The sequence below is a fragment of the Pituophis catenifer genome, unplaced genomic scaffold (genome assembly GCF_029215685.1).
Source record: "Pituophis catenifer annectens isolate HBS135680 unplaced genomic scaffold, rPitCat1.0.hap2 SCAF_2, whole genome shotgun sequence".
NCBI lineage: Eukaryota > Metazoa > Chordata > Lepidosauria > Squamata > Colubridae > Pituophis > Pituophis catenifer.
The window spans coordinates 148,493,861-148,517,448 of NW_027256882.1; the positions used below are offsets into that span (position 1 = coordinate 148,493,861).

Consider the following 23,588-nt stretch of genomic DNA (forward strand, 5'->3'; position numbering starts at 1 on the left):
TTTAATAAATTTTCTGAATAGAGTAACAATAGGTTTTTAAAAAACTGATAAATAAGATTTGCTTAACTAAATATTGGGGGCTACTAATTGTGCCAGCAGATAACTTTTGATTAGTTAGAGACTGGAGAAAATTCTTGGAAATGGGAAGCCTATATGGAAAGTGAATTAGAAATTTTATTTATTTGTTTCAAATTGTCCAGGATGCCCTTCAAAAGCTAGCACGAAATAGAACAACCCTGGCCAGAGCATTGTGCACCATCTGTAATTGTTCTGTCTTTTCTAAGTTCACCTGTTAGATGCACTGGGCAACTCTGTCGAAAATGCTACAGGAACACTTTTGCCAGTCAAGTTGGTTTCTGTGGAGGGAATTAAGAGGAGAGGCCACCTTATGATGGGAAATGATAAATGGTTTATAAAATAGATGCCTAATATCCACCGTTCAAATTATTTTAATATTAATGTGAAGAGAGATGGAAGAGAGAAGGAGAATACTGAAATAACATTTTTATCACTGGTTTTTCCTTCACTGAAAACAAACAAAAAGATCATTGAACAATCCAATTCAGAGTTCCAACACAGATGACCAAGATCAGATTCTCCTATTTTGGACACATTATGCAAAGATCTGAAAAAAGCTTTAATGCTGGGAAAGATGGAAGGAAAGAGAAGAAGAAGCCAATCAGCAGATAGATTCAGTTACAGTGGTAACTGAATGGGGGAGGGTGTTGTAGTGAATCTTGAAGGACCGGCTTGGAAACAAATTATCGTGGAGAAAATCTATGTGATCTCAAAGAGTTGACCATGGCTTGATAGCACATAATTAATCATCACTCAAATTGGGTATTTCCACAGTTTTGAGAAGTTGAAGATAGTGTGCCTAGAATTGAAAGGATGGTTTCACATATTGTTTTGCAACTTGAATGAAGGATGTCAACCTGCATGAAGGATGGGCTTGCATCATGAAAACCAAGCCTCACAAACACTTTGCACAGCAGTAGTTGAATCATTGCACAGAAATATGTATCCTTTTTGACTCATGATCAGTCACATTATCTGACAGCAATGAAATGTGTCCCTTTGACATTCGTTTGTGTCAATTGGTGTGCTGGCAGTTGATTCACAGATCTCCCTAAATATGTATGTCTGTACAGTAGGTTTGTAGGGGGAAAAAAAAAACTCATGAAATCCCTAAGATAAAGTTAAATGTCAGTGATTTGGCATGAAGGATGGGAAAAACAGATAGGGCTCTGTTGATGCTTTATCCTGGATTGTTTTTCTTCTTCCTTGCAATTGCTGGGAAAAAAATGGAATCTGGGATTATTGCCTGTTCTTTTTTTCTTTTTTCTTTTTTAAGTTTTGCTGTGAACATATCCTTTTGGGACATGAGAGGGACAATCTGCTTAGAAATCAGAAAGGGACATTGAGTTGCATTAAAGGAAACATTTGTTCACGATTGAATCAAATTATTTAGGGAGCCAGATTATTGTATCAATTGCCTTTACACTCCTGGAATCAAAAGAAAGTAATATTCAGCTCATGCTAGTTGCAGTGCTATTTTTCTTCCTTCTGTTCAATTGTGTCTGGTTCTCAAAGATTGCCTGGATAAGTCCCTGCAGTTTTCTTGGAAAGATTTACTATGAAATAAATGGATTATATTTAATTCCAAGGGACAGACCTATTGTATCTGTATGTATGGCTTTTAATTGTTTTAAATTTATTGATAATGTCCCACAAAAAAAGTTGCTGAGATCCTAGAGAGAGTTTACAGAAGAGAAACAGATAAGGGTTCCAGATATAAGTGGTTGGGGAAACTAGGTGTACCTAGTCTAATAAAGAGAAGAACTAAGGGTAACATGTTAGCTGTCTTCCAGTACTTGAGGGACTGTCCTGGAGAAGAGGGAGTTGACCTATTCTCCAAGGCACCTGAGGGCAGGACAAGAAGTAATGGATGGAAATTTATCAAAGAGAGATCCAACCTGGAACTAAGGAAAATTTTCCTGATAGTGAGAACCAATTTATCAGTGGAAGGACTTGCCTTCAGAAGTTGTTGGTGCTTCATCACTGGTGGTTTTCAATAAAGAGACTGGAGAACTATTTGTCTGGAATGATGTAAGTTCTCCCACTCGAGCTCGAGCTGAAAGGACTCCAAAGTCCCTTCCAACCCTGTTATTCTATGTTTATGTTATTCTATGTTCTAAACACACACTTACATATGTATGCACACTGTCCAACGTCTATAGAAGAACTTGAGTTCGGAGCATTGAATCATTGGTGGAGTAAGACATTTTCTTCAACTTCCATCAGTCCTAATTAACATGTTCCAAGTACAAGATGCAGGGAATTGTGGTTCAGTAACATCTGGAGGTCAGAGTCTGCTATATACAGCATGCTAAATCATGGTTGGGATGTAGGTGGCCCTAAGACCACAGGCAGCACTGAAGTTTGTTTTATATTATGTGTGTGAGATCCTCAGAGTTCCCAGAGACCATATGACTGAAACCTGGCAGCAGTTTGCTATCATTTTGCGTTGGGAAACACATAGGAACTGTAGGCTAAACATTAAGATTTGCTCATCACTGTTAAAAAATACCCCCAGAATGTCAAATCATTAATACATTAATTCATGTATTGAATGGCCATATTCAGCCTTCAGCGTTCCTCTTTCAAAGTGTCAAATGCCACCTGGACTGCCAGAAGATTGCCTATCCCTGCATTAAATGCTACTTATGACTTGGGCAACTCTTGATATTTGACGCAAGCTAATATTTCTTAGCACGATGAGAACATGCACATTTTCCAGGTGAGAATAAAGCTGAAAGTTGATTAGCTTTGCTCTTCGTTTAGGGCGGGATTCATAACAAGAGGAAGGAAGCAAGAATCAAGGAAAAGCTTGAATTGGCCTTCTATGCCTAGGCAGGCTTTTGCGTGGGCTTTGTTTCTCGTATTGCTATATTTCTCCAACTGAACAGAATCTCTGGATTTGATTAAAACAAGCTGTGTAATTAAAGCAATTTTTTTCCAGATATTTTCTTTTATTCTAGCTACTAAGCGTTGTCAGTGAAAACAACCTGGGCCTCATTCAGGCATCTGAACCACACACTGTTGTACAGATCATGGAACCCAAAGGTCATCAGGCTGACCAGTTTGAAGAAGGTCCCCATACAAGGAGCTGTCACTTTAAGAGAAAGTTTATTCTTCAAAGAGTTAATATTCTGCCACAAAAAGGGGGGTTATTGTGGTTGCAACATGTTTCTGTTGGAAGTGACTCACTCCACTGTTTGGCCGATTTATAAACTTTGGAAAGGGGAGGGAAGATACCATGGATTGAGGGATCAAGGAGGGCAGAGCAAAACTTGGGCTGTAGAGGAAGAGAGACGGTGGAGAACGAGGTTCTGATTTGCTTGGCCTGAAATCCAGAGCGGGAAGAAGTTATTGAAGTGCTCTGTGGACCTTCTTGGGGAGCAGTGCTGAAGATCTGCCTCTGGCTTGGCGTGTGAGGAAACCAGACATGAAGCTCCCGTGGCTGACTCTGCTCTTCCAGCTCTTCGCCTGGGTCCTCTCGGCCAAGGGGGCTGCTCTCAACAACATGGAAGAGGAAGAAGCCCTGGTAGGTTGAGCCCAGAGCCCCCTCCCCCTTTGACGGAAGAGCAAAAGCCTCTGTACGAGGAGTCTCCTTGTCAGGAGGAGACAAGAAGGGTGGGAAGGGCTCACTCTCTGGCCTAACCTGGGCTGACCTTACCTAACCTGTATCTCCCCAGGCTTTTCATCCTCTCCTCGGACTTCAATCGCCTATTCATCCTTTTTCCAAATTGAGATGCTTTTATTCCAGAGCTTTTTAAAACTATGTTTACAAAACACGGGGAGTAGAACTTTTTCTGGCAAAAAAGCTAAGTCTAACTCTAGTAGGGGTGTATGTACAAAGCCTGCTTGTGTTGTTATGAATAAGTCAGCATGCTTTGTGTTAACTAGAAAACAAGATTAAGTGAACAAGATGTGATTGAGTTAGCCATACTTAAATGTTCTGCCAACATGGCTGGTCAGAAATGTTTCTTTCTGGTCCTGCAGGAAAGATTGGGAAAAGGCTTTTCAAGGGTATCTGTCTGTTTCTCTCTCTCTCTCTCTCTCTCTCTCTCTCTCTCTCTCTCTCTCTCTCTCTCTCTCTCTTTCTTTCTTTCTCTGTCTATTATATCTGTCTGTCTGTCTCTCTCTCTGTCTATCTTCTTATCTATCTTTATATCTATCTATGTTTATATCTATCTATCTGTCTGTCTATCTATCTGTCTGTCTGTCTGTCTGTCTGTCTATCTATCTATCTATCTATCTATCTATCTATCTATCTATCTATCTATCTATCTATCTACCTACCTACCTACCTACCTTTCTATCTATCTATCTATCTATCTATCTATCTATCTATCTATCTATCTATCTATCTATCTATCTAATCATTGCCTAGGCCTTGATCCAAGGACAAAAATTAATATATTAAACTGGGTGGATAAAGATTGCATTGATAAGGTTCACATATTGTAATAAACCATTACTGGTTCATTTGTTTTGGCTTACAATAATGGGTGAATTCAGCCAGTCTTTATTTTTATTTTAGTTGTATCTATCTTCACTTCCGTCTCAGACTTGCATCTATCTTCCTGGCTTTTAATAAATCTCAGGTTTCATCTGCCTGGTTTAATCCATGTTGACTCAATTTATCACGGACTTTGTTCTTGTAGCAAAATGAATGGCTGACTCACTTGTAATGAGCTGAAATGGCAGATTGAGGAGTTTTGCGGTACTGTACAACCAAGGCTGCAATTTTGGCTCACAGCAAAAGAATCTGGTCCGATCATGGACGGATCAAGGAAACAGCAGTGTGCTATTTATAATAATGTGTGCATGCCACAAAATGTAGCAACAGTTACACCAGTGTGAATGTATCTGTGAAAGAGACATAATGCTTTGGAAGAACAAAGTGGCTATTGAGGATCCTCTAAAATGTGCATCTGCATGAGAAACTCCTAGCATTTGTGCTATTTTGCTATCTCCATTCACTTAAAGACAGCAGGGGGATCCAAATAGGTTCAGAAAAAGGAAGGTCTGTGGCCTGCAAAATCTAGCATTGATTAGCACAGAGAGAAATTACCACAGGATCTCACGGAGGTTACTCAATGTCAACCCGTTTAGGTGGATCGGATCCAAAAATCACTCCAAAAGAAGTTGAGATTGGTTATAACGGCACACTCTCACAAGTCTGATTGTGTCCAGCTTCCTCCTCCTCTTTATATTTTATTGTCTTTATAAAGGACTAGGGAGGCGTACACTTGAGCTATTTCTAACTCTTATCTTCTTGTTCTGGCCTTTAAAAATGTTTCAGCCCCTTTTGCCTCAGTAATGGCTCCTGCCTATCTTCATCAAGGTCACCTTTATTTATTAGAATTTTATCCCACCTTTATTACTTTATCAGTAACTCAAGGTAAAGAACATACATATTACTCCTTCCTCCTCCTATGCTCCCCACAACAATCCTGTGAGGTGGGTTAGGCTGAGAGAGAATGACTGGCCCAAAGTCACCCAGCTGGCTGTCATGCCTAAAGTGGGACTAGAACTCATAGTGTCCTGGTTTCTAGGTCAGCACCTTTGCCACTTCACCAAACTGGCTCTGTATTTGTCTATGGAGATTCTCAGTCATCCAGGTCATGGTTATCCCAAGGGTGCTTTTTTCAAAATGCAACTAGACTTTCTTTTGTTTTTCCTTGAAGACAGTGGTGGGTTCCTCCCGGTTCGGCCCGGTTCGTGAGGGCCGGTAGCAGTGACGATATGACATCACCGAACCGGTTCTCTGTTTTCGGGAGCTGGGCCCTCCCACCCGCCCCTGTGTTATTCTGACCTTATATTTCTTCTTTTTTCGCCCAGCTGAGAGGTGCGGCAGAGCAGATTGCCGCACCTCAGCTGGGCAGATTCGCAACGCGCTTGTGCGAAGCGCAAGTTTGGTGTGCCAGCGAGCGAACCGAGCATGCGCGGCGATCGCACGCAAAGCACGCACACAAAGAGAACCGGTAGTAAAGCCGGTTAGAATCCACCCCTGCTTGAAGACGTTTCACTTCTCATCCAAGAAGCTTCTTCTGTTCTGATTGATTGAAGAACCGAAGACGTTTCTAGGATAAAAAGAGAAACGTCTTCAGGGAAAAACAAAATAAAGTCCAGTTGCCTTTTGAAAAAGCACCTTTGGCTCTGTATTTCTACACCCAGTTTACTAGGACTGTCTGTGTTCCAGTAATGTTGGGGGTGAGCTTACCTTTAAATTTTATTTCCCTGTTTCAGGATTTCCTGCTGCAATTTGGATACTTACAGCAGCCGCTAGAACGATTCTCACATAAGTTCACAGAAGAGGAGATCGAGGTTGCTTTGAGGTAAAATAAAGAGCTGAGGGATATTAAATCAGAAATATATTTCAGGAAAACACACTAAAAACTTTGGGTTGTCCTGTCAGCAGTCTCACTTGGGTGGGGAGCACAAGGGAACCACGGAGAAGCCCAGCACATTTTAGGCTACTAGGAGGGGGGGGCATGAGTTGAGTGTCCTGCAACCTGGGGAACTTGGTTTTTTAAGTAAACCAGAGTCCATGTGTTGGACAATGCCAATCACTGTGTGTATTCTTTCCTCCCTCCTGTTTCTGATTCAACAGAGCTTTTCAGCTTGCTTCAGGACTGCCAACAACTGGGCAGGTGGATATGGCAACCCTCTCCCAGATGAGGCAGCCTCGCTGTGGTGTGGATGACCCCTTCAATGAAAGGACCCTCAAATATCGCCTCTTGGGTGAGCATACCTCAACTTGCTTCCTGGAGGCCTGGTGGCTGGCATTTGGGCAGATCTAGTTCCTGCAGAAGGCCTGGGTGTGGGGAAAGGGTGAAGGCTTATTAAAGGGTGCAAGAAAGGGACTTCAGTTGCCCTGAGATGCAGATCTCATCCTTGGGAATTCTGCTGCAGGGCCCTGTGTTCGAATCGAAAGCCTCTCTGATGTTGGGATTTGCATAATAGAGAAATCACACCTTTTTTTCAGATGCTCTTATGTAGCCCGAATGGCACATTCACACACAAAAGGGAACTATCACCTATCACAAAAGGGAACTATCAAAAGGGAGTTACAAGGTCTGCCAAAGTAGGGGGGGGGGAACCTGAGCCAGATACCCTCAAGTGAGGGAACATCTTCCTTTGTTGCTGTCCCTTTTCTTTGAAGGACGTGCCTCCCCAGATTAGATTGGCTCCCATTCCGCTGGTTTTTCAGAAAATCATTAAAACGTGGTCCTTCCAAAGAATCTCAGAGTAGATTGGTGACAAGCGGCACTCCTGCTGGGGATTGTGTGTTTGTGTGTATGTATGTGTATTCCTCAGGGCACTGTTGCTTTATTTCTATTTGGCTTAAGAACATTACTCAAGGGTATTGGTGTTTTCTTTTGCCAGCTGCTTTGAGCCTTGTTGGACTGAGTGGCATATAAATTGTAATACACAGACAAATCCTGAAAGATAGAGCAGTGTAGTCTGAGCATGCTCAGTGAACATAGAATACTGGGTGGTTAATTGGGAGATTGTTAAAACTCCATAAAGGAAGGATAGAAAAGTGTGTTGGAATCAAGGTTCTGTTCTCCACTGCAAGTTTTTGTTATCGGGGCTTTTAATGGAGCATGGCTTTCTATACTGTATACAGGTAGTCCTTGACTTATGGCCCCAATTGAGCCCAACATTTATATTCCTAAGTGAAAAATTTGTTAAGTGAGTTTTGCCCCATTTTGCAACCTTTCTTGCCACCGTTGTTAAGTGAACCTGGCTTCCCCATTGACTTTGCTTGTGGCAAAGGTGGCAAAAGGGGTCACATGACCCCAGGACACTGCAAAGGTCGTAAGTGTGAAACAATTGCCAAGCATCTGAATTTTGATCACGTGACAATGGAGGTGCTGCAAAAGTCATAATTATCAAAAGCAGTCATAAGTTGCTTTTTTGGTGCCGTTGTAACTTTGAACAGTCACTAAATGAACTGTTGTTAAGACGAGAACTACCTGTACAATCTTGCCCTCAAAACACCTATGAAGGAGGTGTACCTAATATGGCAGGGAGTCCTCACAAACATTTGTTTAGTGACCGTTCGAAGTTAAAATGGTATTGAAAAAAATAACTTACAAACCACTTCTCGTGCTTACAACCATTGCATCATCCACACAGTCACGTAATCAAAGTTTGGGTGCTTGGAAACTGGCAAATATTTACAAAAGTCGCAGGATCGTGGGTTCACGTGACCCCATTTGCTGCCTTCTCAGCTTTGGGCAAGCAAAGTCAGTGGGAGAAGCCAGATTCACTTAATGAACACCTGATTTACTTCACAATTGTAGTGATTCACTTAACAACCGTGGCAGAAAAGGTTGCAAAACATGCACAACTCATTTAACAACTGTCCTGCTCAACAACAAAAATCCTGGCCCCGATTGTGGTTGCAAGCCGAGGGCTACCTGTATATCCACGCTTTGCAGGGACAAACCAGTATTATATGAGTAAGGTAGGAATCTATGTGGTTTGCTAGGGAATGAAATCAATGGCCCCCCTTTTTTATTTCTTGACAAGACTTGATTCAATTTTTCAGTTCAGTTCAAAGAAGGATTTATCTCATTGGTAAGTCTTCTTGGGGCTGATAAAGTGGGAGACTACTACTATTTCTTATCTTACTTAAGGCAAGGGAGATAAGACTTGGCCTCTTTCCCAAGCCATCACTTGCCAAAGGATTCTGGTGGATGTAAAAGTTCTTTTCAGTTTGGAGAAAATAAGAATTAAGAGGCTTGTGACACTTCTGTATGTTCTCTAAATATTATAATCATCAGCAAAGAGCTGGAAAGTCTCTAAGAGGATTATCAAAGGCACCCAGTAAAACTAGTAAAATCTGTAATTGATGGATTAAAGCATTTTTCATGATGATGCCTTCCCTTCTCAGTTATGATGGCAGCTACATCTACTCATTTTTCTCATCTTTCATACTGTCTTCTCCTATTGGTATCTTATGATTTATCACATGTTGTTTGTATCTTGTGATTTAGGATTGTACCTTATGATTTATGATCTATTACTTACCATTTTGGGTTCTTTTTAATGTACACTAAAAGCTTATGCACCGGAGACAAATTCTTTGTGTGTCGAACCACACTTGGCCAATAAAGAATATTCCTATTCCTGCAAGTATATTTTCTCCCCATTTTCTTAAAAATATTAGAGCTGAGTTAGAAAAGATCAGATTAGGAAAGACATTTTGCAGTTTTTAAAGATTTATTTTCATTTTAGAGATGGAATACTGAGACCAAAGTAAAAAAAAAAATCAATTGTCTACTTAGCAATTATTTATTGGTTTGATTTATATGTCGCCCTTCTCCGGAGACTCAGGGTGGCTTACAATGCGTTAAGCAATAGCCGTCATACTTTTGTATATACCTGCTTGGGCCCCCCCCAAGCGGTGTTCTTTTTTATACAAAGTCAGTTTATTGCCCCCACAATCCGGGTCCTCATTTTACCTACCTCGGAAGGATGGAAGGCTGAGTCAACCTTGAGCCTGGTGAGATTTAAACTCGCAGTAATTGCAGGCAGCTGGCAGCTAAGTGCTACTTTAACAGCACTTTAGTCTGCTGCACCACCAAGGCTCCTCAATATGAATTGGTTCATATTTATGACGGTTGCAGTGTCCCGGGGTCAGGTGATCACCTTTTGTGACCTTCTAACAAGTAAAGTCAATGGGGAAGCCAGGTTCACTTAACAACCATGTTACTAACTTAACAACTGCAGTGATTCACTTAACAACGGTGACAAGAAAGGTGGTAAAATGGGACAAAACTCTTAACTCTTTACCACTTAACTCAACAGTAGCAACAGAAATTTGGGCTCAATTATGGTTGTAAGTTGAGAACTAGCAGGCAATCATTTCAATTGTAAGACTTTTACTTGCTGTAAATTTCCTCCATGTAAACTGATAAAAAACAATAAAGGAGAACATTTGTAGCTCAGGGATGAAATGAGGGGTCTTTGGAACTCTCTGAGCTTAGTTGGTTTCTTGCACAAGTTTCCTTAACCAGAATAGGTGACATCATCAGTGCCAGTGATCAAAAGTGTGTCATGCTGAGTTTGCAGAGACTTCATGGACAAGTCTAGGTAATTTTCTGGCTCTAATATGGAGAAAAAAATATTTCCCCTATCTTTTTCCATGAAGTCTTTTCCACTTCCCTAATTAGCTTATAGCCAAGGCGTTTTTCGATAGTCTCCATCATAGCCAGGCAAAACTATTAACTCACCATGCAAATATAAAGCAGTTGCACATTGCAGTGAAAGATAATTGACCATGGAGAAACTCTCCAGAATTTGGATGTCTTCCTTTTTAAAGATCCCCAGATGAAGAAGAATTTAAGAAGGGGAAGAAAAACAGTTGCTCTGCCCCGAGATAGTAGAAAGGTGAGAAAGAGATTCAGAAAAATCTACCTTGAGTTTCTTTTGTCCTTAAAAAAGAGCAGTGAAGAGTTTGAGCAGACTTTCAAGATTTTTGTTAGTGTATCAAACAAAAATGAAGTTGCTTTTCTGGCATTCCTGCGGTGTCTGGTCTTTAACTAGGCCTGTCTCAAAAGGCTGATTTTGGATTTGCCTGGAAGTATCTTTGAATCTACTTTGAGCAGATATGTTTGAGCAAAGAGATGCACAAAGCCAAGATTAATGAATTAGTCTACTCACTCCACCCATGCTTAGTATGAAAGGAATGGGCATGTAGCTCTGACCTAAAGTAGAAATTAGGGCCAGCTTGTAATGGTTGTGGTTGTAATGGCCTGGAAATCCAGTTTTACTCATGCTGACTGAAAAAATAAGTCCAATAAATTTATTTAGTATAGGGCAGTGATGGCTAACCTTTTTGACATCGCGTGCCAGGAAGGGGGGGGGAGATTCACAAGTGTGCGTGCCCACACTCATAATTCTATGCGCCCTGCCCTGTGCATGCACATGCAACCTCCCCCCACCGCTCCTGGCACGCCATGGCCCGATAGGCCCGTTTTTCTTTCTCACCTGGCTCCAGATCCTCTCTATGCATCTGGGAAGGGCGAGAACAGTCTTTCCCACTCCCTTAGAGGCCCTCCGGAGGACTGAAACGGCCCATTTCCCAACTCCCAGTGGGACAGGAAGTGACGGTTTTTGCTGTCCCCAGCCTCCAGAGCCTGTTTCCCTACTTCTGGTGGGCCCAGAAGGCCTGAAAATCAGCTGGCTGGCACGCGCATGCGCGCCAGAGCTGAGCTGGTGTGCCCACTGATATGGCTACGCATGCCACCTGTGCCATAGGTTCGCCATCACAGGTATAGGGTATATTTCCAAGTACCACGTTTCCCCAAAAATAAGACCTATCCCAAAAATAACACCTAGCATGATTTTATGTATGCATCTAATATAAGGCCTACCCCTAAAATAAGTCCTACTTAAGAGCCTAAGCTGCCAGCTGCCCACCCATTCTATCTGGTTGCTCGTGTTGCTGTGGCTACCCCATGCGCCCCGCACCAGTTACCTCAGGGCTCCCACAGCCAGGGCATTCACACCCCGACACTTGCCTCATGGAGGCAGCACCTGCAGCTATGTGCAGCAGGAGCCCACATGGCCGCCACTTCTGCTTGCTCGCGGCCGCAACAGAGCATGAGGCTGAGTGGTGTACCATGGCCGTAAGGTAAGGCAGGTGTTGGGGCATGGATGGTCTGGCTGAGGAGGCTCTGAGGTAAGTTGGTGTGGGGCATGTGGGGCAACTTCAGCCCCGCCTTGTGGCTGCAAGGACAGGCACGTCGCTCTGTCTACTGCTCTGTTGCAGCCGCGAGCAAGCAGAAGAAGTGGGCCTTCCGTACATGGGGGAAAAAATAAGACACCCCCTGAAAATAAGCCCTAGTGCTTATTTTGGGGTCCCCAAAAAATACAATCTGGTCTTATTTTCGGGAAAACATGAGTATCAGTTCCTACGACCATGTTGGTCTTTTGCAGCCAGGATAACAAAGTGATACCCTAAAGCAGGGATGTCTATGGAGATTCTCAATCATGCAAGTCATGGCTGTCCCAAAGGTGCTTTTTCAAGAGGCAACTGGACTTTCTGGTTTTTTCTTGAAGAAATTTCACTTTTCATCCAAGAAGCTTCTTGGATGGGAAGCGAAACGTCTTCAAAGAAAACCCAGAAAGACCAGTTGCCTCTTGAAAAAGCACCTTTGGGACTTAAGCAGTGATGTCCAACCTTGGCGATTTTAAGACTGGTGGACTTCAACTCCCAGAATTCCCCAGCCAGCATCAGTTGAAGTTGGCCTTGAAGTTGCCAAGGTTACATACCCCTGCCCTAAAGACTAACACCTTTATAATCAGATAGGTTTTTGAGTATCTCAGATGTATGGCATACAGTTTTTTTAAAAAATACACTCAAAACACTTGGTTATTTCTACGGTATAAAAGGCCAAAGGAAGACTCCTTACATGTTGTCTGAAGGAATTTTGTATCTCTGTCTCTTATCTCTCCTTCCCCTCCTATACAGCTATGTACATTTTTTAAACTTCTTCTCGGAATTATATTTCAGCTATCTTGATGAAATAGACTGAAATCCATAAAAGCTTATGTGATAATAAATTTGCTGGTCTTTGACAGCAAGGTTCAGTAAAATTGGTTCTTGTACTGGTAGTCCTTGACTTACAATTATTCGTTTAGCTGCTAAACGAATCAGATAAACTTTAGCATCTGTTCAAAGTTATCACAGAAAAAAATGACTTACAACCAGCCATCGCTGTTACAACCACTGTAGCATCCCCACAGTTACATTATCAAAATTCAGATGATTGGCAACCTGCCACGCATGGCATATATTTATGATGGTTGCAGTGTCCCATTTCTTTCCAGATGACTTCAGACAAATAAAGTCAATGGGGGAAGCTGGATTTGCTTAACGTCCATGTGAGTCACTTAAGATTTGCAGTGATTTGCTTAACAACTGTGGCAAAAGAAGTCATACAATCAGGCACAAGTCACTTAACTGCCTTGTTTAACCATGGAAATTCTGGTCCCAATTCTGGTTGTTAAGTGAAGAACTACCTGTATTCCAGAATAAAAGTGCATAGCACTGGAGGCTTAATTAAAGATAATTCCAGAAAACATAGGACTATGATAAAATATTGTAGAGTTTAAGCTATCTGTGACTCTTGGCAGTATACTGGATTCTAGATTTTCTGTTTCAGGATTTCCATTTAGGTTTAAGTTCTCAAAAAAAGAGGGAGAGAAGGAGAGGGAGAGGGAGGGAGGGAGGGAAGGAGAGAGAGAGGGAGAGAAGAGAGGGAGACGGAGAGGGAGGGAGGGAAGGAGAGAGAGAGAGAGAGAGGGAGAGGGAGAGGGAGAGGGAGAGGGAGAGGGAGAGGGAGAGGGAGAGGGAGAGAGTGCTGTTACACAAACTTTAAAAGTAGTGATTTCCCCTTCTTGTGTTTGTTTTTAGGATTCACACAAAGGCTGGGATTCTCCCAACCTTCATCCTGCCTTATTTCTGTAGGGGAGCCAGTGCTCAATCATTGATTCCTCTAGTTCTGTGCCTCCTTCTACAGGTCGTTGGCACAAGAAGCATCTAACTTACAGGATCTACAGTTACAGCAAAGATTTGGGGATCCCTGCCACACGCACTGCTATCCAGACAGCATTCAAGTACTGGAGTGATGTGACCCAGCTCACTTTCCAGGAGGTGCGGACTGGCCGTGCGGACATCCGCCTCTCCTTCCATGGTATTTCTCCTTGGATCTGCTCACGGCCCTTCGATGGACCCGGTATGGACCCAAGCAGGGCTGGGGAAGGGGTAGGGGGAGTTCGCTGGAGTTTGAATGAGAACAATGTTAGCAGAAACGGGGTAAAGCAGCTGGCAAGGATATGATAGACCACAAGCCTGATTTTGCTTTATTGATAGAACTAGGGTATTGTATGAGAGACGTGGTGGCTCAGTGGCTAAGACGCTGAGCTTGTCAATCGAAAGGTGGCAGTTCAGCGGTTTGAATCCCTAGTGCCATGTAATTGGGTGAGCTCCCGTTACTTGTCCCAGCTTCTGCCAACCTAGCAGTTTCAAAGCACGTAAAAAATGCAAGTAGAAAATGTTACCTTCCTTTGGTGGGAAGGTAACAGCGTTCCATGTGCCTTTGGCATTTAGTCATGCTGGCCACATGACCACGAAGACGTCTTCTGACAGCACTGGCTCTTCGGCTTTGAAACGGAGATGAGCACCAGCCCCTAGAGTCGGGAACAACTAGCACATATGTGCGAGGGGAACCTTTACCTTTACCTCTTAGGGTATTGTAAGCAAGTATGATTGGAACTAGGACTGGGAATACTTGGATTTGAATACCCCTCAACTATGGAACTCACTGGGTGTATTTGCAAATGTTTATCTCACAGAACAAAAGGGGAAATCATATAGTAAAATGATAACAAACTGTTTGTACCATCTTAAGTTCCAAGATGCGTTATAAATGGAATGTACAATTAGTACCAGCCTTAGTACTCATGAAGATGCATTGATTTTAAATCAAGATAACTTAAATTGAGGTTTTAAAGTCCCCTCCTGTAAATGAATATGATAATAACGTTGTTAAAGGAATGGAAGAACCTTAAGGGAGGAGAACACCAATTCAGTCCTGGAAAATTGAGAAATATGAGAAAAATGTCTAAATAACCCTGCCTTGATTCTTTTGGTGTATATATACAGAGAAAACCTAGCAGGTTTTAAATTTTTGGCAACTATATCCTTCAACAGAAAAGTGATGTTCCAGTTATCTTTGTATGGTTTGTTTCTTGACATGACCTAACTGAAGGGCTGACACTTTCAGAGAGATTTGGCCAAAATCTCTAAATTTCATCGACTGGTCATCTCATAATGTGGTAAATTTGAGAAGGATGTATTTTTGCACCTTGCTCAATCTGATAAATTGCCCAGAGGGAACTTTGACAAGACCCTCTGCACTGGATTTGGTAGACTTCAAGGCCCCCATTTGAATTTCTCCAGATCACAAAAAAGCTGCCTTGACCAAAAGCTTATCTCTTTCATAACACTTGTTCCAAAGAATCTCAGGAGTTTACATGCTTTACCTCCATTTTGTTCTTATGACAACTTTGTGAGGCAAAAGAGAAAAGAGCGACAGTGAAAGCCTCAAGATGATCCTAATAACATTCATGGTTGTACGTGAAGTTGAACAACTCTTAGTCTAGTTGTTACATTACAAGAAACCTTTTCAATAGTGTAGAGTGAGAAATACTCATAATAGAATCATTTTTTATCCTATAAGCCAGGGATGTCAAACTGGATTTCTTTGAGGGCCAGATCAGCATTGTAGTACTCCTCCGCGGGCCAGCGGGGGGGCCGGGGAGCAGGGGGGAGACTGGTTGGATGCCTCCTACAGCACCCTGCCGGCCAAAACGGGACGGACGCCTCCTGCAGAACTCTGCAGCATCCTGCGCCTTCCCTGTGCCTCATTTTTGGCCTTCATGGCCTCCTGCAGCACTCTCCCAGCCTAAAACAGATTGCGCGGAGGCCCTGCGAGGCCCCTGGGTGGCCCATTTTTGGCCTGCAGAGTATTGCAGGAAGCTGTGGAGGCCAAAAATGGGCTGCGGAGGGGCCACACGCAGCCCCCCCTGTGACCCTTTTGGCTGGCAGAGGCACCACGGGCCGGTCCTTTGATATTTCCAGATTTAAGCACCCCGTGGTTTGCAAGCGGTCCACAGGCCTTGAGTTTGACATCCCTGTTATCAGCAAAGAAGTTGGAGCAGTTATAGACTCTTCTTGAAAATACTACTCAACCTGTTTGTGTAGTTTTTAACCTGTCTTTTAAAAATGCTGTGTTTTTATGAAAAAGAATAGACAGCTGCCCTTTTCCGTTTTCTCTATAAAAATTTTAAACAACTATAATGTCCTTATTTTCACATTAAATCTGTATCATAAGGCTTACACTAATCTCAGTCTTCAACCATTTAGAAGGCAATGCATCAGATGATGGTTAAACAATTATATCAGGGGTGAAATCCAGCAGGTTCTGACAGGTTCTGGAGAAATGGTAGCGGAAATTTTGAGTAGTTCGAAGAACTGGCAAATACCACCTCGTTGGCCCCAGAGTGGGGTGAGAATGGAGATTTTGCAATATCCTTCCCCCAGGAGTGGGGATTTTGCAGTATTCTTCCCCTGCCACGCCCACCAAGCCACACTACGCCTACCAAGCCACGCCCACAGAACCAGTAGTAAAATAATTTGGATTTCACCACTGAATTATATGTGTATGTCTCTCCTGCCACATTTGGTGGCATCCATGCTTCAAGCAGCAGGGCATCATAGGATGACTGGTGCTTCTGGAGGAGGAGGAGGAGGAGGAGGAGGAGGAGGAGGAGGAGGAGGAAATGGGGCTCTGTGTTGAGCAGAAGAATTGGTAGGATAAGACACTCATCTTTAGAACAAAATTTCACAAGTGTAAGCCTAAATTGCAAATTAGTAACACTCAATCCTTTCTCTCTCTCAGGTCACGTATTGGCCCATGCAGATATCCCAGAATTAGGAACAGTTCACTTTGATTCTGATGAGTATTGGACAGAAGGGACTTCCCGTGGGATTAACCTCCGCATCATAGCAGCCCACGAGATTGGCCATGCGCTTGGCCTGGGTCATTCTCGGTACCCGACCGCACTCATGGCTCCTTCTTACAATGGCTATCGGTCCTTCTTTCGCCTGCATCAGGATGACATTGAAGGCATCCAGGCCCTTTACGGTAAGGAACTCAGCAGCCCAGCACACACCCTTGGGAATCTGTCTGCCCAATTGCATGCAATTGGACAGAACTGTCATCCTGGCCTTTGGCCCGACCCTCAAAGGTCATTCTTAACATGCTCAGCTGCTCTGCCCTCTTTCTTTGTCTGTGATTGTGTAGCCCCAGCAGCTGGAATTCCTATGAAAGTTCTGGGAACTTCTGGGGAAGCTTCTGGGAACAGACAATTTGGGCTGGTTTTTGACTCTGGGTCGGCTTATGATAAGCTTGCTGGAGTTGAAACAAAAGCAGGATAATTAAGTCATGGGTATGGACATAGTGGGTATATATGTAGTATACGTATGTGTAATATGTATATGTGTAATGTATGTATGTATGTATGTATGTATGTACTGTTTCCCTGAAAATAAGACATCCCCTGATAATAAGCCCAATCGGGCTTTTGAGGGCATGCGCTAAAATAAGCCTCCCTCCGAAAATAAGCCCTCCCCAAAAATAGTTAAACGCAGAGCTGGAAATCAGGTAAGACGGCAAGAGGAGCTCCATGTGCCCCAAAATAATAAGACCTCCCTGAAAATAAGGCCAAGCGCTTATTTTGGGGTTCAAAAAAATATAAGACAGGGTCTTATTTTCGGGGAAACACAGTATGTATGTATCTATGTATGTACATATGTGCACATACAGTATATATATAGTGTGTGTGTAATTTTTGATAGTGCATTATTTCACTATGAGTCCACTTTTAAGTTTTAACCGCTATGAATTTTTAAAGAATAGCATATAGAAATATTTGAAATAACTGCATTGAATCCCATGTTAATTTAATCTGGGAAGCATATGAGCTGTAGACTTATTATTCCTGTTACACCTAATATGTCCAAGCCAGTTTTATGTAAAACAAAAAGTTCTGACTATATAGGGAAGAGGGAGAGCTCCCTTGACAAATAATGAACTTTTACTTTATGTCTTCCAAAAGGAAGGCTCCTTCTGGAGGGTAAACTCCCTGTTTATTTTCCATTGTGCTTGAATTCTGATACTGTCTTTTTTCCCTTTCCTTTTCCTCTCACCCTCCCACTTGACCTCTTGGCTGTTGGCGTGTCTTCTCCGGTTAGTCCATCCCCTAGCAACAAGGAGTTCTGTTTCCCACAATGACAGTCATGAAGGGATCTGATCCAGTGGTTTTGAAATCATGTGCAGAGGAAGCCAAGACTGTTGACAAAATTGGTCTGGACTTCTTCCTGATGTATTTCTGAATAAGCTTTTGACTTTAAGAAAGCAAGTCTGGAATCAATATAATACAGTAGTCCTCAACTTACAATGACAATTGGGTTCTGTCTCTAAGCGAGGTGGTTGTTAAGTGAGTCACACCTGATTTTATTTCTTTTTTGCTGCCGTCGTTAAGTGCATCACAGTTATTAAGCAAATCCGGCTCCCCCCCCCAATTGACTTTGCTTGTTGAAAGCAGGCTGGGAAGGTCGCAAATAGCAGTCACATGACCATGGGATACTGTGATAGTCATAAATGTGCAATAATTGCCAAGCATCTGAGTTATGACTACAGGACACTGTGCTGGTGATAAGTGCGAAGGCTGATCATAAGTCACTTTTTTCAGTGCCGTCATCACTTTGAACGGTCGCTAAATGAATGTTCGTAAATTGAGACTACTTGTAGCAAGAGATCAGTAGTTAGCCAAATAAATTGACAAATTTCTCCCCCCCTTTTTTTTTTTTCTTTTCATCCCAATTATTTTCCCTGTTCTTTTAGGCTTGACTCACAATTCAAATTAATTTTTTAATCAGGTAAGAAGACCCTGTCAACAACTGCACCCGAGACCTCCCCTGCCCTCCCTACAGCCCCTGCCGCTGCCCTGAAACCTAGCAAAGTCCCTGACCCCTGCAGAGATGATTTGGATGCTATCATGTTGGGTAAGCCATCTTGCTCATCCTGGTTTCTAGAGCCAAGCTTATTCTTCCACCACTTGCCAAAAAGCCAAGTTTGAACTCAGCAGCAGAAAAAAATGATAAAGAATACAAAACTTGGGAAGCCTGCCATCCCATTAAGATGCTTGAGGGGGAGGCATAGAAGAAGCCCAGCAGAGTTGAGATTTATGGGTTAGTTAGACAAATAATTGCTGTGGATTATTAAAGGGAATCCTGAATGTGTGTTGTGGCCATCGTACCCTAAATCATTCTGAGTGATGACACAGAATTGAAAAACAACAACATGAGTACAAATGATACCATCCATGAAACAGCAGTTGTTCAAGTGATTAAAGCCATCTGTCTACAACTTAGGTGACCCATTCATCCATCTTAATCCAGGACCTGAAGAAGACCCATGAACACTTAAAGAGGCACATGGATCTCTGGATCTCTCTTCCTGCTTTAACTCTTGCAGGAGGAGGAGGAGGAGGGGAGAGAGGAAGAGAAGGGGAAGAAGAAGGGGAAGAAGAAGGGGAAGAAGGGGAAGAAGGGGAAGAAGAAGAAGAAGAAGAAGAAGAAGAAGAAGAAGAAGAAGAAGAAGAAGAAGAAGAAGAAGAAGAAGAAGAAGAAGAAGAAGAAGAAGAAGAAGAGGAAGAGGAAGAGGAAGAAGAGGAAGAGGAAGAGGAAGAGGAGGAGGAGGAGGAGGAGGAGGAGGAGGAGGAGGAGGAGGAGGAGGAGGAGGAGGAATTTAAGAAGATACTTTTAAGAAAATACTTGGTTGATACCTAAGACGCTGGCAGCAACCCGTATCAACCATTAGCACCAGTCAATTGTATTTATGACACATTTTTAAATGTTCAGTTGACTGAGTTTCATGTTTAATGAATAAAAGAGATAATAATAATGTTCTGTGTCCTTTCAGAAATAAGAAAAAACAACTAGAGTCCAATTATTGATTTTTAATTCTTCTCTCCTACTATTTAGGACCACATGATAAGACGTATGCTTTCCATGGTGATTATGTGTGGATGGTGACTGATTTCGGTACCAATCCTCCATTGAAGATCTCAGCATTGTGGAAGGGACTGCCTGGATGGTTGGATGCCGCTGTGTACTCTCCCCGTACGGGGCGCACTTACTTCTTCAAAGGTCTGTGCATTGAAATGACCCCTCTCCCCTTCCTCAAATTCTCTAACTTGATCCCTTTTTATAAAGAAAGTGATACATCTTTGCTGTAAGCTGCTCAAAGTCATCTCTTGGCAAGATGGGCAGCACATTCATTTTATAATAAATAAAAACATATTTTTCCAAACTTAGTTCTACCTCCATTCTGATGATGCCTTTTTTTCTCTTCACAAGGCTTCCAAAGTAATTATAAAATAATGTAATTGCCTCCAGGATCGGGCATTTTCACACTAGTGGCTTCCCTCAGCCATTGCTGAAATGATATAAAGCTGTCCTTGCTGTTATATAGGCACAACAATGGGTAAATAATTTTAGAAGACAAAGTTGCTACCAGGGGTTTGACCATAGATTCTGTAGTTGCTATTAATGATTATAAACTGTATTTTACTGTCTGTTTTTAATCTGTATTCATTCCATCTTGGTTACCAGGCACTAAAGTATGGCGTTATCGGGGATTCAAGCTGGACTACGGTTACCCTAAACCTCTCACTCGTATCCCCGCCAAGATAGATGCTGCTCTCTATTGGCCAGTAAATAAGAAGATATTCTTATTTAAGGTAAAAATACAAACCATGAGGGTTTAAACTTCTGGGAAGCATTAAGCTAGAAGTCATTTTCAATCAAAAAGCTTCCTAAAATGGAAAATACAAGTTCGGAGATACATGAGACAGAGATAAGCCTGATTTATTGGGATATGCTAGGATATGACATTGTTTTGGTCAAAAAAACCTGTTTTCTTCATTGTGGTTAAGATAGTAATTTGTAGAGATTCCCAGGCATCCAGGTCATGGTTGTCCCAAAGATGCTTTTTTCTGGAAGCAACTGGACTTCTTGTTTTTTCTTTGAAGGTTCTTTCTTTGTGGTTCAGATAGTTTTTGTAGTTCATCCTTGCAACTTATGCTCCTTATTCTCTAGTTCTCTGAATACAGGGGATACAAAGGTAGTCTTTGATGTACAACTGGTCACTTAGTGATCTGGATTTGAAGTTCCAACAGTTGGGCTCATAGTCATGTGACTGAAGTTCAGGAACTTGGTAACATAGCTGCATTTACGGCTGTTTGCAGTGGCCTGCGGTCATGGGACTGTGTTTGTGATGGTTCTTGCCAAACAATAGCACTTATTTCCAGGTTTTCTGCAAAACAGCACCTATGGTTTGCTTAATGACCACTATATTTGTCTAACAACTGCAGTGTTTGCTTAACGACCACAGCAAAGAAAATTGGGCAGGCTCCATTATTGCGCAGGCTCCAAAATATGTGTTGTGCTTAGGATAGGTAGTTCTTGGCATTCAGACTAAGGAGCTACAGTGATAGGAAGGGCGTTAATTCCTTCTTAATCTCTTTTCACAGGATACGGAGTACTGGCAATGGGATGAACTGGGGAGCCATTTTGCTAATACCCCTAGAAAGATCTCCTCCCTCTTCACCGGGGCTCCTTCGCATCTGGATGCTGCACTAACCTGGGAGAACGGCAAGGTCTATTTTTTCAAGGGACAGAACTACTGGAGACTCAATGACCAGCTTCGGGTAGAGAGAGGCTACCCGCTAAGCACAGCTGAGCGCTGGATGAACTGCTGATGTTTAGGGCGAAGCTCTGGCTTACAACTTTCAGAGACAGGGCAGGCCCTTCTCTGAGCAATTGAGATGTGCTGTTGTTTTTTTTAAGAGACCCCACAGCGACACCTACAGGTGATGCACAAGAGCAAGTCTTCTGAATGGGATCAACTTGGGTAGAGGAGCAAAGAAAACCACTGATTTTGTGGAAACTCTGTTTCCGCTGAGCTTCTTCATTGCAGACATATCTACCTTTTTTAAAAAATAAATAAATAAATAAATAAAATGCTGGATTTTAAAAAAATATCTGGATGATCTCGGAGGCAACATAGCTGCAGAAGGAACTAGCCCAGTTTCAGGATTCAGGAGACCTTGGAGACTATAGCTAAGAAGTCAGTCTGTAGAATAATAATTCAACATCAGAGGTGTTTTGTTTTTTTTAAAGGGAACTTTAAGGGCATTTTAGAAGTATCATTCCTTGTTCTATGGCTGTGTTTAGTCAAATAGAGCTGCAGAGTTTTAGAGTATTGATGATTCACTGTTACTTGTACCTCTGTCAGAAGAACAGCAAAATATTAAAGCTGAAATCACAAGGAAAATGTATGGAATATCCTGAGGTACAGGAGTATATTTCTTGCAATGCATGCACACATACATACAAACACACAAACATCACTGTTAGGGCAAACTGCAGATTCCATGGTAATAATTTAATCTCACATATCCAGCAGGATGACTGAAGACTAGAATGTTGCTTCCAGTTATACAAAGTGTACCGGGTTTCCAATAAAAAAAAAAGAATATTGTTCTATATGTATTTATGCTTTTTTCTTCTGACAAGGAAATTATTTTTCTTTCTGGTTTTGTTTAGCTGGGTACAACTAGGCCAAATGTTTGGTTGCCTAAGGCAGAGCAGCACAAGCCGTCCCTTCTTCTCCTTTGCACTGGTTGTGGTTCAAAACTGTTATTTTAGTATCGGAAGCAGAAGATCCCAGGCGCATATTTCGAAATGGGGGGAAAAAGTTACAGAAATTTAACAATGAACAATCCTTTCCTCTCCATTTTACTTTTTTGCAGACGAAGAGGGAGGAAATGTAGTCAGCTTATCTCAAAGAGGCTTGGCTACAAACAGGCCTGAACATAGTTGTGGACCATTATTCCACTTTCATGATCCGCTACGATTGAAATTATCCATTGAAAATAATTGGCTGGGCTAGCATGAGCAACAGTCAATGCCAATCTGCCTTAAAACACTCACAATAGTCTTCTGTTACCCATTCAGAAGAAAACGCTAACCCTGCCAGAAAGGAGGTGGGATTCATTATCGGTTTTCTCAGAAAGAAGCGAAGGTCAGCTTGCAATTTCTGTAATATAGTTCTGATCTCATTTTGCAAAAAGTCACAGTACAGAATTCCCCTTTAGTGCCATGTTGCTCACAATGCCACTGTTTCTACCCCCCCTCCCTTTGCTGCCAGCTTTGCATCACCGAGAACAATGAACAACAGTCAAAACATTGTAGATTCTACAGCCACAAACTTCAATCCCGCCCACTCCCTCCTACCAACGCATACTACATAAAGAGAAATAAAAGAAATGAAGCCAGATAGTCTGGTACTTTGACACCTTCATGTCATGCTGCCAATGGGGAAAACTGACAGAATCTCCTCTGGTTTATCTTTGCAATTTTGATTAACTATTGAGGGGAAGATGTGTAGCCGCCGAGCCAGCATTCCACTTGGAGGACCCGCTACACCAGCTAAAACACAGGGATTAGGAGGAATGCTGAGGCAAGAGAACCCAGTGGATCAATTATTCTTTCATGACCCATCCCTAAGCTCCAAATTTTCAAGTGGAAAGCGGTTTCACAGTAGTTATGCTTACATTATAGCAAGAAGTAATTTGGCTCAGCTCCTGAAGAACAATGAGCAGGCAATCACAAGCTTCAGAGGAAGGGTACAAACTATGTGGAAGGGCCCTAGTCCAGAAGTGTCTGTCTCATTTACCGCTTCCTTTCTCCTGCCATCTCAGCCAGCTGGCTGGACTTAAAAGAAACTCGATAGGCACTCCAGTCAAGGAGCTGCGCTGAATGAATGCATCAGATCTATTCCTACTTTCTAAGAAATTGAGAAGGC

The 23,588-nt window shown here is 42.3% G+C and overlaps 1 protein-coding gene across 1 annotated transcript; it reads left to right on the top strand.

The window, feature by feature from the left end:
* Nucleotides 1–3,338: 3,338 nt before the first annotated feature.
* Nucleotides 3,339–22,230, top strand: MMP19 (matrix metallopeptidase 19). Its single transcript, XM_070934771.1, has 9 exons — nucleotides 3,339–3,607; nucleotides 6,319–6,407; nucleotides 6,683–6,813; nucleotides 13,611–13,826; nucleotides 16,554–16,799; nucleotides 18,596–18,721; nucleotides 19,703–19,867; nucleotides 20,333–20,460; nucleotides 21,253–22,230. The coding sequence occupies exons 1-9, from the start codon at nucleotides 3,509–3,511 to the stop codon at nucleotides 21,478–21,480; spliced, it is 1,428 nt and encodes a 475-aa protein (XP_070790872.1). The 5' UTR covers nucleotides 3,339–3,508; the 3' UTR covers nucleotides 21,481–22,230.
* Nucleotides 22,231–23,588: the final 1,358 nt, after the last annotated feature.